Genomic DNA, 17,728 nt, shown 5'->3' with positions numbered 1-17,728 from the left:
GCGTGACCAAGAGGTCATGGGTTCGAGCCGTAGAAACAGCCTCTTGCAAAAATGCAGGGTAAAGCTACTTACAATAGACCCTTGTGGTCCGGCCCTTCCCGGATGCGCGTGACCAGGAAGTCACGGGTTCGAGCCATGAAAACAGTCTCTTGCAGAAATGTAGGGTAAAGCTACTCGATAAACCCTTGTGGTCCGGCCCTTCCCTGGATCCCGCGCATAGCGGGAGCTTAGTGTACCGGGCTGCCCTTCTATGTGATACGAGTATAATGTTATGCATTTAGTAGATTGAAACTGATTTAGGGATAACATATTTCTTATCTTGCCAAGAAAGAAAGCTGCTTTGCTTCAATCTCTGCCATCATACTGGTCCGAGAAAAAGAGGGAGACAAACCACAGATCTTTTCTTCTCTCTTTACTTTAAATAACAAGAATCAAAAAGTCCATATGAAAAGGCTGGTCAATAATTATATTCCGAGAACACAAACGAAAACCACTAAGTGGTGCATCCTAACTTCAAAATAGCCTAAGGAATCACAATTCCTGTGACAACCTAATAAACGTTACAACTTTTTCAAGGACAAAACACGAAGAAAGAAAATGTAAATAATTAGTGAGATTTTCTCTATAGCTCTGGAGAGAGAAAAAAATGGACTGTGGTCATTTATAACTCTGGAAAAAATTACAATGCAACTATAACAAACGCACAATTGATCTACAAGTCGTGTAAAGCATATTCAAGGCAGAGGCATAGGTGGTTTCCACTTGCTGAATTCCACCAAATCTCTGTTGACTATAGTTCTATTATGGAGCCAGAAAGTTTCTGATGACTGATGGAATTGCCTTACTTTTCTCTGTAGTTCCCACATAATTGCATTAAACGCAGAGCAGGAGTCAGACTCGGGAGTATAAGCGAATAAGCATCTGATCTTCCGACCCCTAGCTATCATCTCTTCTACGTCTTTATCTGAGAATGAAAGAAAGTTATGTCATGATCCTATTGGCTACTAACTTGAATGCAAGATGCCAGAACAAGAAAAGCAGTGTGCTGACCAGGTATTGACTCTAGGTAGTCCAGAAGTTCAGTTCCTATATGAGTGGATGGCCATTTGATTGATATCTGGGTGTAGTCAATCACATTCTGAAATGGTAATTCTGCTTGATCTGATAGGATTACTGGAACACATTCCTGTTTAATTGAAAACGTAGCATAAAACAGCTCAGGAAATGCAGTTTGACGAGTTTTAGTCATTCACACAAGATATGAGAGACTAACCACAAAGAAGGATTCATAAAAGCGAAGCGTCCATGATGATTCACCACGTGGAGCCAGGCAGAACTTGGCAATGCGGAGATGTTCAAAATATTCCCTCCTTCCTAGCTTGTCGGGACCACTGAATTTCAATTCTGGACATTCCAACTGTTGATAGAATCAAAAAGACCATCTTTTGGACAAACAAGACAATTATATGGGACTCAACTGGAAGCAAACATAATTAGTCATGTTTTACAAAGATCTGACGGTTGAACTGGAATCAAGCATAATTAGTCATATTGGAGAACTATGGATTCTCACGCATGCAGATAAACTGAAAAATCCCTGTACCTGGAGAAGAACCGACAGAATAATGTTTGACAGCTTAGCTACTATGTGTAATCATATGAGGTCAAATGTCGATTTCACTAGCCTACCATCGGCAGCAATGCAGTAGGAGAGGAAGATAAATTTGACACGTATTTGAGAAATTTAAGAGGGTTGTTCAGGATTTCTGTGAGCTGTTATATCTTTTGAGAGGTAGGGGAAATTTTCAATTGGAGAAAATGACTTTTGAGACATCAGACATTCACCATAGAATTAATGCTACTACCATATTGACCGAAGATACACTGGTAAGATGTTTGTGAGCTGGGACCAATTAAGAGAGATGTTAGAGATTAGAGGAACTTAAACAGGACATTACAAGGGGAGTAAAATGGTGAGTTTTTGTGTACTAGACTTTTAGTTAAAACAATCATGAAAAAACTGCTTCCGAAGAAAAACAACCATAGGTATGAACTGAATTATCAAATTTAGGTGTGTCTTGAAAATCGATAGTCCACACATGGACTACTGTATCATACACTCTCAAAAATATTTGGATATTCTTAACCAATAGAACAAACCCTTTTTGCCAGTGAGTCATTATTCTAGACCAAGCTATGAAGCTACATGCGCAAAATCAATGGAGACAAGGAGAAAGCATACCTTCTCCGGGAATTGCTTCGCGAGCTCTATCAGCTGAAGGCGACCCACCTTTCCTTGTGCTCGACCTAAATAGTTAGCTAAATGTTTCCTCTTCGACAAAGGCAAAGGCTCAACTAGCCTAGAGCCATGAGTAGTCATCCCATCATCAATATTTCCAGGGATTATAATATCTTTCCATGTATTAAAGGCACTAGTGTCTCTTTTATCCGTGCGATCCCCCTGCATTAGATGCAATGATATGTGAATTAACTTATTGAAGATAACAGGCATGACTAGGTACAAGCATGTTGAGACAACAAACATGAAGAATAACATTAGCAAACTTAAATTACAATTAAAAGGAACTTGCTAATTGACTCATGTCCCTGGACAGAGGTTATATTTTCTTTTTTATAGACGGGCTCTACGCATGATACATTGAATTGTTTAAGGGAAAAATAATCCATCGTCAAAGGAGAAATTGTCACAATAAACTGACCGAGGAAACAATACAGTTAGGGTGAGCAAGTTGCGGTTCCATGAGACAGACAGAAACAAAAATAGATAAATGCATAGTGAAAGACAGCGCAGCAACCCTTGAAACATTTTCTACGGTTTATGTGGGGTAAGGATTGTAGACTGAAATTTTCGAAGACCCTACCTCAGGGGTAAGAATTATAGACCGATTCAAGTATGTCGCCCATGATTTAAATAAATGTGCTCCAGCCCCACTGCAGTTCAGCAAAAGTAACATGCATAAGAAACAAGTCATAACGAAGATTAATGAACCGTCTAAAACTGTTATTCTTTCAATTAAAATGCAACTAAGAAAATTTAACTACATGCCTACTTGCATCAGCATTTTAGCACAAGTAACAGTCGTGATTAATATTTTAAATGACCGCAACGTTGAAGTTGTGGCTTCATATCTACATCCCAGTTCATGCAGTAGCTTGGCTGGGTTCCTGCCTTATTCACATTGCAGTTTTGACAAATGAAATACAACTATCATTAGACCATATTTTTATTAGATTGCAAAATGCAACTTTGAAGTTGTGGCTTCATATCTACATCCAAGCTTATGCAGAACTCAGCTATGCCTGTTTATTCATATATACCAGTTTAACAAATGAAATACGACTACCGCTGGGTCGTCTATTTTCTGTGAAGCAAGTATCGTATAATTGGATTCCGATGCATTCCCTTTATCTATGTGTTTAAAGATCTTCATTTTTTATAGGGTAAATAATGTTTAAATATCTCGCTATGACTAATAATACCTTGGGAAGACAAAAATGTGGTTGCGGCCACCAGATAACCTGAAATATGGCATTTGACCTAACACCTGCAAGGAAAAGTGTCAAGAAAGAAGAGCGTACACAAAGGAAAACCTAAATGAAAGGAAATGGATAATGTGACATTGCAGTTAAAGAGATAAATCAAAGAAAAAAATCTTAATCATTGAACTATAGCAATAAATAAAACTTCGAAAGCTATTTGACAGAATAAATGTAATGTTAAGGACCCTGATTCTTTAGTACCTTCACATAAGTCTGATTAATCTCTTTGTCATTCAGGCCGCCCATCACTCTAACACATTTAGGATAAGCAGGCACAAAGAAAAGATCTGCCTCTTCTTTCTTTCTGGTCCGTAACCTTGATTGCAAAAGCATCCTGTGTATCTTAACCTACGGTCAAATCAGACGAACGAGATAGAGAAACATTAGAGATTAATTTTAAAACTAAAACAAGCAGCAAAATAACGAAAGATTTTCATGTAATTGTTGGGGAGGTAACAATCTAATTCTTGCAGGTTTTTCCTTATGCTGCCCCCCCAAAAAAAGGAGTCAACATAAAGATACTCAGATTTTGTCCATACTTAGAAGAAAACATGGAGAGTGAATTCTCTCCCATACCTTGCAGAGATGGAGACATTTATTAATACAAAGAGTCGTGCTTGTAAACGGAACTTCAGAAGCTAAGGAAATAAAAAAGGAGAAGTAAAAGGACAAAAATATCGGAACCTCTTTATTTATTTCCAAATAAAGATAGAGGACCTTTTTAATAAGTAAAGAGCAAATTATTAATGAAAACCATCACTAAGAACGTACTGGTTCGAAAATTACAGCAGAGGATTTATAGTCGCATATACTGTAATGTGCTAAGGAAATGAAGAATGGCTTCAACATCATTCACAATGCCATCTTGCACCAGATGTGTAGCAGAAGTATACAACTATGCTTAAGGCTAATTACAATTCTAAATTTGCCCTAAAAAATTCAATGGTTTCTTGGTAGATTTGCCCTCTCACAGAGCCATCGGGCTGCGGAGGGTTCTGGGGCGAAATCAACTTTGTTATCTGATGACAAGGCGTGAGATTGACGCCAACTCTCACTCTCAGAGTCAAAGCTTTGGTTGGCGCAATCCTCTCTGGTATCCCCGATAGAAAGAATCAAACGTTGAATGGTCCGAATGAATGCTACATCAGGAGCCGGGTTTACTTCACTCCCGGTGACCTGCCGTCGTAACAGCACTGTGGGCGGAATTGCCTATGTGATCACGGCTTCCGACACAGCATTCATCCAGACAAGCCCATTGGCTTTTCAAGTAGAGAAAGGTGGAAAAGAAATTCTAGGAGGGTAATCATTGAATGATGATGAAGTAAGTAGAAATTTCAAAAACTCTATGGTTTCTTTCCCCCCCAAAGAGTCCACCAAATAGTTGCTGAGATGGAATACCAAATACTGATAGTTGTCTTGCTAGATCTTTTTTCTGTGACAACTCTTCAGAAAGTCGAGGCTTGTTTTTGGCATGGAACATTTAATGTTCAGGATATTGAAGAAGAGTAACCACATTTGGTGTGTGAAGTGACAGTGCAGGAACAGATGGTTGACTTCCTCTATTTGACCTTCACAAAGTGGACATCTTGTGCACTCTGGTAAGCGTCTCCTTTGAAGATTGTATTGGGTTGGGCAAGCCTCCTTCGCAACTAACTAGACAAAACACTTCACCTTATAAGGAGCTTTATTTTTTCAGATTTTTCTCCATGGCCATAGTAGATTGGGAGTAGAAAGGCTGGACAGGATCTCGAGTAACTTTGCAAGTAATTCTCAAACGATGATAGAGAATTACAAGGAAGGATTTCAAGTAATTTCTCAAGTTACAGAGGGACAAATGTGCTTCTCATTAGTATTTCCTCAGACATCACTTAACCAAAAAACGGATATGTTCCCTGAGGATCCTTTTCTGGTTTCTCCTTTTTTTTGATAAGGTAAATTGTATTAATCAAAAGGGAGAGAACTCCCGTATACACGAAGTATACCAAAGACGTAGAGAATTTACATCAGAACATGATTCTCTACAAAAGACGCCCAATCTTCTATACAAGTAGGGGCTAAATGAGTGCACCAAAAAGCGATCAAAGATAAAAAACTATTCTTAAGATGTGAAAAAGGAGACTCAATCTCCTCAAAAGCTCTCCTATTTCTCTCCCCCATACTACCCACATGAGAGCTAACGGGGCGAACTTCCACGCCTTTTGCTTTCTTCTTCTACAGAAACCGCCCCAGCTATATAACATTTCCTTAACAGTGCTTGGCATCACCCATTGAACACTAAAAAGATTCAGGATTGCCCTCCACAAAGCAGAGGACACAGGGCAATGCAACAAAAGGTGATCAACTTCTTCCCCTAAGATTTTACACATGTAGCACCAACTAACAAGTGTAATTCCTCTCTTTCGGAGATTTTCAGCAGTCAAGATCACTCCCCTCGCCGCTAGCCATGCAAAAAAGCACACCTTCGTGAGCGACCTAGGAATCCAGATCGAGGAGTATGGAAAAGTGGTCTCCTCTCTCACCAGCATACTCTGGTAAAAGGACCTTTTCTGGTTTCTCCTTTATCAATCTCCCTTCCTTTGCACCAAATACTTCAAATTCAAAAAGAAGAGATAGTTACAAAATATACAACCCAGCTCACCACCTCATGTACAACAATGACTTTTAGATAATAATCCCTCGATGTCAGATACGGAAAAAGTAACATTTGAGAATAAATAGGACTTCAATTTTTTCAATAATGTAATAATTGAAGTTAGATATGAGGGCAAATGTAAGTTCTATATTCCAACTTATGTACAATTCTTCCCACAGGCAAAATCCACCTCAATCATTCTCTTGCATTAAGATCAGTGACCTGATTTAGACTGAAAGTTATTTCAAGTTACCTAGTTTTGCTACTAGCTTTTGATAACCACATTTACACGCATGTTACAGTTAATCTAAATTCATGCCGTCCAACAATTAACTACTCTAAAGCAACTTCAAACCGAGATAGGGAATACATAATTAAAACAAAGATAGTAACTTTTTTAGCGAATCATCATTTTCTCACTATTAGGGTGTTACCGAGCTCAAATGTTAGAAGTTGCATAATCAATAGGAAAAATAAAAATCAAGCTAATAATTTGTAATACAAATAAAAAACCACAAATTTCCGTTTAACTTTAAAAACAAATTCCCAATAACAACACAGGGGAATATGGAAGAAACTACCTGAGTACCCCATTGGCCTTTAAGGCAAGAATCAGGAGAAATCTTCTCATCACGGCCATACAACAAGTGTTTCAACCCATCAATCTCGTTCTCATCATACACGTAAATCTTCAAAGAAAGGTGGGTCCCATACCCACGTTGTGGCCAGAAGATGGACCCACTTGATGAATCCGAGAACCTTACGACGTCGTTTTTGGATCGGTATGGAGTAGTAGGGATTGAGAAGGAGGAGCGATTGAAGGACTGATCGAAGATTCTGGTGAGGAAGAAGGTGGTGATAACGAGAGCTAGAGCGCCGATCTGGTGTGTGCGAGTGCAGGGAGTAATGGTGTTGCTGTTGAGCCTGCTCTTGCTGTTGTGTATGCTCCCCATCGTTGTTGCTACTGAGCAGGGTAGTGACAGTGAGTAGAAAGGCGAAGAAGGAAATGGAGATGAAAGCCGCGAACGTCGTCGTTTGCTAGGTTCAATATTCATACAGCTATCGTTTTAGTTTCTGGAAAATTATGGACATCTTTTCTTCTTTTTTTGTTAATTATGGATATTTCAAGTAAACCAAACCTTTATATTAAATTATACCTTGTTTATTCTTTTTTAATCCAATAAACCAAATGTCCATTAATAATAATATTTTATTAGATAATTCAATTATTATTTAATCTCGTATTATAATACTATTATACTAGTATTAACTTATTTGCAAATAAAAGGACTTTTATAGGAGTTGTTTGGTTTTGTTAACAAATTATGCAGGTATTAGCAATATAATAATTAATAATGAAGGTATTATAATATAAAATTTTAATAATACAAATGCTTTTATTTTTTTCAAAGAAAAAGAGAAATAAATCTAAAGTGTGTAAGGCAGGGGCGGATGCACAATAGAACTACCGGGTTCAAATGAACTCAATACTTTCGACGCGAAGCATAAATTATGAAAAATTACTAAAATTACAATAAATAGTAGATATGAACTCGTAACTTTAAATGTTGAACCAATATAACTAAAATCCTAGATTCGCCTCTGGTGTAAGGGCTTTTTGTTAATTTTTTATAGATAAAATGACCATCTATGGCCCCTGGAATTTTTATTAGCCTATATTTTTTCCCATGGACATGAAATAGCCTTTAGGTCCAATTTATTGACAAATTATAGCCACTATTCTCAATGTACTTCTCCCATTTTCAGTCGCCTACTCCTCACTCCGTCTCTTTCTCTTCTCATATTGTCCTTCTTCAATCTACCAGTGACTTTCATCTTTCCCTCTCTTCTTATCTTTTCCCTTCTTCACTCCCTCATTTTTTTTCTTTTTTTTTTCTTCTCCTATAGCGACACCAACATACATCTTTTTAAAATTTCTCTTTTTTTCTTTGAAATCTCCTCCTCCTTTACTTAGATGCAAAAATATCTACCTTCTTTGAGTAATTTCCGGTAAAAGCTTGGCGGTGGTTGCTGCTTTCTTTGCTTTCTGTCCACTTTCAGATATAATATTGCATGATATTTTTTCGGATGAATTTTACAAGAAGGTCAAAAATGGAGAAAATAAAATAGTGACAGCCAGAGAAAAGCTTTTTTCGGCCAAGTTCATTGTCCTCCATTACCATAAGTGCTCCTTTATTTATACATTGTGTAATCAATGTATAATAATGGTATAATATGGTGTATAATCGGTGTGTATACATTTTACACCAATGATACATTTATTATACAAAACTGATTACAATGGCTACCATTGAGTGTTGAGAATATTGTATATAATGTGTATATATTATGTATGCACATTTATATGAAAGGTGTATCTATACTTATATAATACATATACACTTTTTATACAAATTCAATGTTGATATAATTTTGTATATAAAGTATATAATAGTATATATACATTTAGTATACACATATTATACAAAAATGAGCGTAACTGGGCGTGAAAGATTACAGTGGCCACATTGAGTGTTGAGAATATTGTATATAATATGTATATATTATGTATGCACATTTATATGTATACGATATGTACTTATATAATACATGTACATTTTTATACAAATTCAATGTTCATATAATTTTATATATAAAGTATATAATAGTATATAATGTATATATGCAGTGCACATAGAATTTATAATTGTATATAAAGTAAATAATTAATATATCTTTCGTATATAAATTGTATAATTTTTCTCTCATAAATACTCAATTTTTATTTCTTTTTCTCTTTTAGATCTTATTTCGTTGAGTTCAATTTGTCAGTTTACACTGCCTTTTATTTTTTTTACTTCTCACTCCCCCCACCCCTCCCCCCCCCCCCACCCCCTCTTTTAGTCCTTAATTCTTTAGGTTTGGTGGTGGAATTGGGGTGGATGAGGCTGGTCTAGGAGTGCATGAGTCTGTTTTTTTGATGATCTATCGTTTTTGGGATGTGGGTAAGGCGGTGCGATGGCAGCGGTGCGTGGAGGTGGTAGCGGTGCCATGGCGGTAGCGACGGCGGTGCAATAGCGATAAGGCAACGGTGGAGCTTTTTTGTGTGAATGTCTGATAGATGGTGGAAAATAAAAGGTAGATGTTGTGGGGTTGATGGAATTTGGACCGGCCATTCTAATATCTTTTAGGCTACTAAATGTATCTGAAATTTTGTGGCTACCAAATGATATAAGTTTGCATAGAGTAGCTACAAATGAATTTTGCTCTTTTTTGATACATATATTCAACCATAATTTATGCAAGTATTTATGTGAAAACACAAGAAGCAACCAAACAATATACTAGTATAAGATTTTAGAAGAGTATAATGGGATGATTAAACCTCTTTTTCTACCAATCAAACGGGTTCTAAAAGTTTAAGGATAGTCATATGAACATTAATAATCATTTTGAAGAACTTCCAATCCTGTTTTTGGGAGCAATTATTTTCTTCGTAGAATTCCCATCACTTCATCGTGTCCAAACTGCCAAGGGATGAAAAAATTGATTGAGCTCAAAGCATATTATTCTACCATTCTCACTTGTTCAAGTTACACATTCCCTTCTCTTCTTCATGATTTGAAATCCTTATAGTTTCAGTTTAAGAAATTATGACAGAAAAATACGATGATACTACATTAGCTTGCTCGTGATTCGTTCTCCGAAGTCTTTTGTGTGTGTGTTCTTGTAATATACTTTTTTTCCATGTATTTTTTACTTCGGTAATAGACTATGAATCTTTTTGGATAAAGCTAAATTTAAGAAGTTTTTAAAGCACCAAGTGTTGAAAATCACTTTAGAAGTGTTAGAGCCGGAAAAAAATAAGCAATTACGTATTTGGATTGAGATATTGGAGCTTAAAATAAGGCACATAAGCTAAGTAATAACAACAATTTTGAAATAGGTCAACCCAACAATATAATCCAGCATAAGCCCCAGATTGTGGAACCAAATGAATAAAAACTATAGGGAGGCATCACATCTTATTCTTCTCGAAGACTATTAAGACGTTAATTAAGTAATAGTATGGCTCAATATTAATGTTATTACATTTTATTAAAAGAATTACAAACCTTTCTAATCTCTCCTACTAATCCAGTCTTGACATCAAGCCTTCCTAACTTTATCATGGTTAAACCAAAATCCCTTGCAAATGATGGTGAATTAGGAATCGATTTCTTTCTCTGAAGATAAGAATCAATCACTGCTCGTGTAATTTTGTCGTCATAAAGCCTTGCATCTGATGCTATAACTGCGAAACCATTCTTTATGTTGTGCAAAATCTGATCGTCAAATTTTCGTTCGCTTGCGTTATCAAGAGGTATTCTGAAATTTATGTTTCCATTTTTGGGGCATTTGCTTCTTAACTCTGGGAGGAACTTAGAATTGATAGTTGGATCTGCATCTGATCTTCCAGTGAAATTGTATAATCTTCGAGGCATGAAAAAACAAGCTGTTGTGCCAATAGTATGTGCCCCTAGATGTTTAACATGATACATAATAAATTAATGTCAAACTTATAATAAAGTGACAAAAATATATGATATTATAGCTATAAACCAAATTCTATCAGTGATACATTGAATATTCTGTATGTTTATTACGATTAATATCACTATTTATATGTCTTAGTATACGAGTTTAACTTTTATATATTGAAAGTACAGAGGAATTTTTACTCGATTAATTCACTAAAAAAGTAACTACATATAACTTGTGGAATTAATAATCTAAAAGTACGATAGATAACTTGCTATAATTACAGTATCCATGTTATACTGTATGTGTAAGTTAAGTTTAATAAATGAAATAGATGGGTTATATCATACCAATGGATAAAACTGAAGTAGAAGGAATAGATCATACCACTCAAAATGACGAGTTCTTTTTCAGTGAAGCCTTTATTTTTGAATTTTCCTTTTAAAACATCAATTGAGTCATCCACATCTGGCATTGCAGCTGCAAGAGACAAATCGGATACTCTACCATCTCTTCTACCTGTCTCAACTTCATAAAATGGTCCGCCAGCCTATATCTCATAATGCAGCAAAAGAGAATTAGACTGTTACTAAGTATCTCTTAATTTAGAAAATGCAAATACATAAACATGATATATATATATATATATATATATATATATATATATAATATATGTACTTACGTTATAACAAAAATTATCTTAACAACACAGTAATCCTAACATGGAGCTCTTTCTTAATAATCTCGAATTACACAAAAAGAATATGAAATTGAAAAAAAAAAGTTATATGTCATACACTTCTTAAAGGAACCATGAAATTGAAAGGAAAAAAAAATGTCATACACATGACTAAAGACATGCTATTCCGCCTTAATTAGTACATTTTCACATTTAATCGTAAGGAAGAAATTAAAATCGAAATAATAGTATCCGGAGTCAATTATGTATGGAAAATAATTTAGTTTTTGGTCAAAAGTTTAAGTTTTATGTAGTGACGGTGTAAAAAATATTTGCGCAACCAAATTAATTTGTAACTAAGTCAGTTACTATGAGGTAATTTTAAAAGTAAATCTTTATAATAGACATAATAATTACCAAGACGATAGCGTCTCTAGCAGCTAAAGCAACAATATCTGCACAAGAAACCACCCCTGGGCATTGAGCTTCCAATCGAGTTTTGGCTTTCTCGATCTCTTCAAATCCTCCAAGTCCTTCGTGTCCAAATGCATTTCTTTCAGCTTCTTTAACATTATCAATCAAAATTGATCCATCACAACCCTTTAACATTAACAAAAGGAGAAAAAAAAATGTTCGCTTAATTAATTTTTCGTTAAAATTGATACTAAAAAAGGTAGAAGAAAAATTAATGAACCTGAACAAAGCAATCATGGAAATGGAGTCTAAGTAACATGGCTGGCATTCTTGGTTCTCCTTGGGAAGCTTCTTTTACGACAGAGCTAACAATGGATTCTGCATTATGACATCTTTGAGAATAAAACCCAACTCTAAGTTGTCCATTTAGAGCTGTTATTTGTATTAGGAAGCATATAATTGAACTGAAAATTAAACTCTTTGCATTTCTCTTGCACAATAATGCCGCCATTGTTAGAAGCAGAAGAAGTGTGCAAATGAAAGATCGAGGAAGTTGATGATAATAGTAGTCAAGTAAAAGAAGTAAAAAGCATTAAATAACTGAGATTTTGTCAATCTCTCTATTCACTATTCACTAACTACATGTCATCCATGCGTTCTTCTTTCCAGCAAGCGCTTTTGTTTTTATCTTCTAAATTTTATTTAATTACGTTGTGTCATTTTCCCTGAAATGATTACTATGGATATTACTGAATATTTTTTTTATATGATAGTTAGAAGTGCGTCAAAATTGAAAGATTTCAACTTTTTAAAGGTTAAACTTTTAATAATACAAATGCTAGTATCAGTACAGATCATTTTTATAATATTTTTATATGTACAAAGTACAATACAGATAAATGCTTTTTATTTTATATTAAATTATTCCAATTAGGATAATCTAAAGTTAATCGAAAATAAGAACGAGGGACGTTACATCTGTCTCTCCCTACGTTCACAAGCTAAATTTTCAACATAATTCACAAGGTGTGAGAAAGTAATATTAATTATACAACAACTTGGCTCTATTCAAAGGATAAGTGTAAAAAACAAATGTCTACAGTAGTAGCTAGTAGCTAGTAGCTAGTTCTCACCGACTTCTTCCCGTGAAGGAGATAAGGATCTTGAGCTCAACTATCATGTCTGTTTCTAAACAGCTATGTGCTTTTTGTTGAGAATGGACCCTTTCGGTAAAAGAGAAAAAAAGTTTTAAGAGCTATGGAAAAAATTGTTCAAGAGCATTTCCATATGGTGTTACCAATAAATTATTATTATTATTTTTTTGCCTACCTTCTTTTTAAGTGGTTATATCAACGGTTGAAATATTAAAAGAAAAAGTGGGGAAATAGAATGCTTACGTTAAGAAAATATTTACGATAAAAAGCTTTATTTTTTCTTGGATACGATAAAAAAGTTGAAATATAGTATTGTAGCCGGTGAACAAAGAGGTGGGTTAGAGACAAAGGTGTTCCTTTTTTCCTGGTAGGAGGAAAAGGGAATAAATTAAGTTCCACATATATTCCTTAAGGGGCATTTCGTATGGCGGAAAATATTTACATTCATGAAATTAAATTTAAATAATCCGGTAAGCATGTTTTGTGTGCCCTATGTCAATAAGTATAGTTTGTTTGAAGAGATCACACAAATTTATTTTTAAATATATCTTGAGTTTATAAAATAAAAATAAAATAAAATAGAGTAAGTTGCAGGAGTCAAGGCTGAGATGGTTCGGGCATGTGAAGATGAGAGACATAGATGCTCTGGTCATGAGGTGTGAGAGGTTGTCCATTGCGGGTCTGAAAAAGGGAAGGGGTAGACCTAAGAAGTATTGGGGAAAGGTAATTAGGCATGACATGTCATTGTTCCAGCTTACCGAGTATATGACCCACGATAGAAAGACGTGGAGGTCAAGAATTAAGGTTGTATGTTGACAGATAGTAGTGTGTTCCTCCTAGGCTTACCAGTAGTACTAGAATTATTTTTGTATTATCTTATTCATGAATCTTTACCATTACACGATGTGTCATTTGTGGCCGTTACCTTAATATATTGTTGTTACTATTGTTTGTTACTTTTGCCTTATCTCCATTGTTCCTTGAGCCGAGGGTCTATCAGAAACAACTTCTCTATCTTTATAAGATAGGGGTAAGATTTGCGTACACACTACCCTTCCCATATCCCATTTATGGGATTACACTGGGTCCGTTGTTGTAACATTTCCCCATGGAAGTCATATGCCTTGTTGTAATTTTGATACATGAGTTTTATATTTGGTTTAGAGCCTGATTGAATAAGCATAAAACGTTATCTTATATTAAAATTATTTTCAATAGCACTTCAATATACATATGACCTTTACACTTCTTCGAGGAAGACTTGGAAAGTCAAGTCTAAATATAGCAAGCCGGGAGAGTTTTAAGAGATAAAACATTAGAACACCATATTTCTAAGGTACTATGAATATGCTTCAGTTTTACCTATTATCTATCGATCTATATCTATCTATATATATATACTATATTAAAAGCACGAATGCCCTTAATGAAATGTCGTTCGTCTTTTTTACCCTTTAGAAATACATTTCACACTGAATAAAACTGTAAAATCAAAAAACTTTCCTAATATTTTGGAGTTCTAAATATCATCTCCTAATATGGATACAAAATATTAAAACACTAAAAGAATACAAAAAAAAAAAAAATAGGAGGAAAGTTTCTTGTTGGTTTCCAACAAGGAAACTTCACGATTTTATTTAATATTTTTGTTCTTTGTCATTGTTTAATCATAAAGACCAATTTTGCCTCTTTATTTTCTTTTCATATGATTTTTTGTTATTTTTAAAATTTAAATCATAAGTACTTTTTAAGAAGCTTGGTCAAATTCGTTTATTCTATTCTAAAAATTTAATACGGCATTAGGTTTTGAAATAGTAATTGTTTTTGAAAAAATAGTAATTATTAATTTGAGATAAAAAATTAATTACTGTAATTTAGTTTATAGAAAATACCTAAATTACCTCAATGCATATTCATGTTAAATAGATGAAAAAGGACTTTTATTTTGTGGTAAAAAAGAAACTGATATTATTACTAAGAAAGTTTATTACATAATATAAATTTACAAAATAGAAATTACTTACGAAATTCGTCTTGTGGCTGATATAATTTTTTTAATAATCTGTCACTAATTCTATCACTGAATAAGATTAGTGATAAATTTTGTTATTTGACTACATAATTTGTCCATCGCTAATTTTTTTTCTTTTTGTAGTTGACTTATCTAGCATACATGGTACCTAGACGATTATTTTGATACGAAAGAAGGGGTTACGTAATAGAACACTAAACTTTCCAAATTATCTTGGTTGTTTTCATACTTAGCTAGGCTATCCGCTCCTTTTTTTTTAATTAAATATGCCCAATATTTGTCATTTTCAAGATCTTATATTTTTTTAAAAAAAATATTTTCAAGGGCTTACATTTTTATAATTTTATACGCATCGATATAGGGTTCACGCGCATCGCGCGTATCTTAAAACTAGTTATATTAAAAGCACCAAGATCTTTAGCAAAATATCGTTCGCCTTTTTTACCATTTCAAAATAGATTTCACACTAGACAAAATTATAATTTTAAGTTATGTTCCTAATATTTAGGACTTTGTTATCAATTAAATATTTGTTTGTTGAATTTTTCCTTATTGAACTAGGTAAGAGATCTATATATTTGGTATTATTAATTCCACTTCAGTTAAGGTTCTCCAAACGTATGACTCAAAGTAGTCTCCTTTTGATTTTGGTATCTTACTTAAACGTTCGTCGGCTTTGAATTTAAACTCTAATAAAGCGGTTGAGAAAATAATTAAATTTTAAAATTTATTTATAATAAAATGATGCCTGATTTTTTATAACAAAATATAATTTAATTACTGTTCTAATATTATAACTTTAAATTAACTTAATAAGTAAACTATTAGATCAATTTTTATCTTCTGAACATAAAATTATTATTGGATAAAAATATACTTATAGTTAAACATTATTATAAATACAGTTAAACATTTTAAAATATGAGATGAGCTAATATTACGAATTTGAATCTGTAAAAATATTTTCTTTACCGTTGAGAACCAATAATCAAGTCATTGAACTTGGCAAGAAAATGTCTTTGAATCAGCTAAATAGTTAAAAAGCCAATGTTATTTTTCTCAAATTCAACATACTCAGGATACAAAAATATCCATAGGAAAAGCATTGGGGTGAAAAAATAAATCAAAAAATAGAATAAAATCGGTTATATAATATCAAGAATCAAATTGATATAAATATAAATTTAAAGCAATAAGGATGAACGAGTAGAAGATAAAATAAATTCTAAATAGGTTGTTTTCCCACAGTAATCTTCAGAAAATACGACAAGGCATATGAAGACTTCTAATTAGGGGACATAATTTCTTTCTTATTGAGTTTGCTACATTAGATCAACATTCTTTATTTTTAGAAATTTATACCTTTTTCTTTAATTTTTATTTCATAAATAAAACACATTGTAATAATATTCATGTAATTCTTAAAAAATTGTGCACACATTAATATGAGGTACACGCACGACGCGCGTACTCTAAGAGTAGTTAATTATAAAAAAGTAGAGTGAGTGTTATCACAATTAACATTCTATCCCGGACTGATGGCCAGTCTAAGAAGACCATCCAAACATTGGAGGCAATGCGAGATAATTATGTTTACCCTAAAAACGGATAATAATTGTATTTATATGCGGTTTTAAGGATACGTGATATAACTTGACACAAATTAAGAGAATATATTAATATTGAATTTGACGATAAAAGAAATAAATGCAAACCAAACGAATCGAACAGCCTTGGCCCTCGAGTTCGATCACCCTTGAACCAAGAGAAGTTTCAACTGATATAAGAACAGAGTAACAAGATAATGAACGCTAGAAAAAGACACTATATTGCTTTATATTGCGTAAATGTGATGTACTGTCTTTTTCTAGCTTTCATTATCTTGTTACTTTGTTCTTATATCACTTGAAACTTCTCTTGGTTCAAGGGTGATCGAACTTGAGGGCCAAGGCTATTCGATTCTGTAATACCCCGGAAAATTTCAAAATACCTAAGCGCTATTAAGAAAGTCGATGTGCGCTAATTATATTATTTTGTGTGAAGATGAGGACTATTAATAGGATGAATATCAATTGGATATGATAATAAGTGTATGAGTCATATTATAAGTGATGTGGGGTCTAGGGAGAGCCATAAGTCCAAGTCAAGTTGGAAATTTCATGATAGACTAAAGTTCCAAATGAGTACGCACAAGACTAAATTTTGGACGGACATATCTACATATATATAAGGTTTTATGTGAGGTATTACCTATCCAATTAAAGGTCTTTGAGTCTAGTCTCTAACTCTTCAAACCGTTCTTCATTTGGACATTCATACAAGAAGTTATGACCAAATTACCAAAGGCTGGCGGAGGAGTCTGCGGATACGAAGCATCCGAGGCCGCGTCCGAAAGAGAGGCTGGCAGTGAAGTGCTGCCGTAGCATTCAAGTCCGCATCCGAGCTTCAAAGAGGAGTGAAGCGGGGATGCAAAGCATCCAAGGCCGCATCCGAAACCCATAATTCTGGGCCTATAAATACATAATCAGGGGAAGAGGGTATTTTGTGTATTTGGGGGTTAGGGTTCTTGAGGTGAAAGAGCGATTTTGAGCTCAAATCAAGTCCAATCAACCAAGGTAAGTTGTTAATGATATTTTGGGTTGATTATTACTCAATATACATGAGTTCTAACATCATTCTTACATCCAAATACAAGATTTCATTATCAAATCCTCAAGAACACAAAAATCACCAAA

At 34.1% G+C, this 17,728-nt stretch overlaps 2 protein-coding genes across 2 annotated transcripts; both read right to left on the bottom strand.

Annotated features, from left to right (window-relative positions):
* Positions 1-402: 402 nt before the first annotated feature.
* Positions 403-7,286, bottom strand: LOC107770982 (putative arabinosyltransferase ARAD1). Its single transcript, XM_016590307.2, has 8 exons — positions 6,775-7,286; positions 3,763-3,909; positions 3,502-3,566; positions 2,883-2,952; positions 2,243-2,461; positions 1,274-1,417; positions 1,051-1,186; positions 403-964 (listed from the first exon to the last, which is right to left on the bottom strand). The coding sequence occupies exons 1-8, from the start codon at positions 7,246-7,248 to the stop codon at positions 735-737; spliced, it is 1,485 nt and encodes a 494-aa protein (XP_016445793.1). The 5' UTR covers positions 7,249-7,286; the 3' UTR covers positions 403-734.
* A 2,935-nt stretch (positions 7,287-10,221) lies between these two features.
* On the bottom strand, positions 10,222-12,460 carry LOC107770988 (peroxidase 43-like). Its single transcript, XM_075227585.1, has 4 exons — positions 12,088-12,460; positions 11,811-11,993; positions 11,102-11,264; positions 10,222-10,712 (listed from the first exon to the last, which is right to left on the bottom strand). The coding sequence occupies exons 1-4, from the start codon at positions 12,316-12,318 to the stop codon at positions 10,282-10,284; spliced, it is 1,008 nt and encodes a 335-aa protein (XP_075083686.1). The 5' UTR covers positions 12,319-12,460; the 3' UTR covers positions 10,222-10,281.
* Positions 12,461-17,728: the final 5,268 nt, after the last annotated feature.

Source organism: Nicotiana tabacum, chromosome 12 (assembly GCF_000715075.1).
Source record: "Nicotiana tabacum cultivar K326 chromosome 12, ASM71507v2, whole genome shotgun sequence".
NCBI classification, from domain to species: domain Eukaryota; kingdom Viridiplantae; phylum Streptophyta; class Magnoliopsida; order Solanales; family Solanaceae; genus Nicotiana; species Nicotiana tabacum.
The sequence above is the reverse complement of the archived record's forward strand: the minus strand, read 5'-3'. Positions and strand labels throughout refer to the sequence as shown.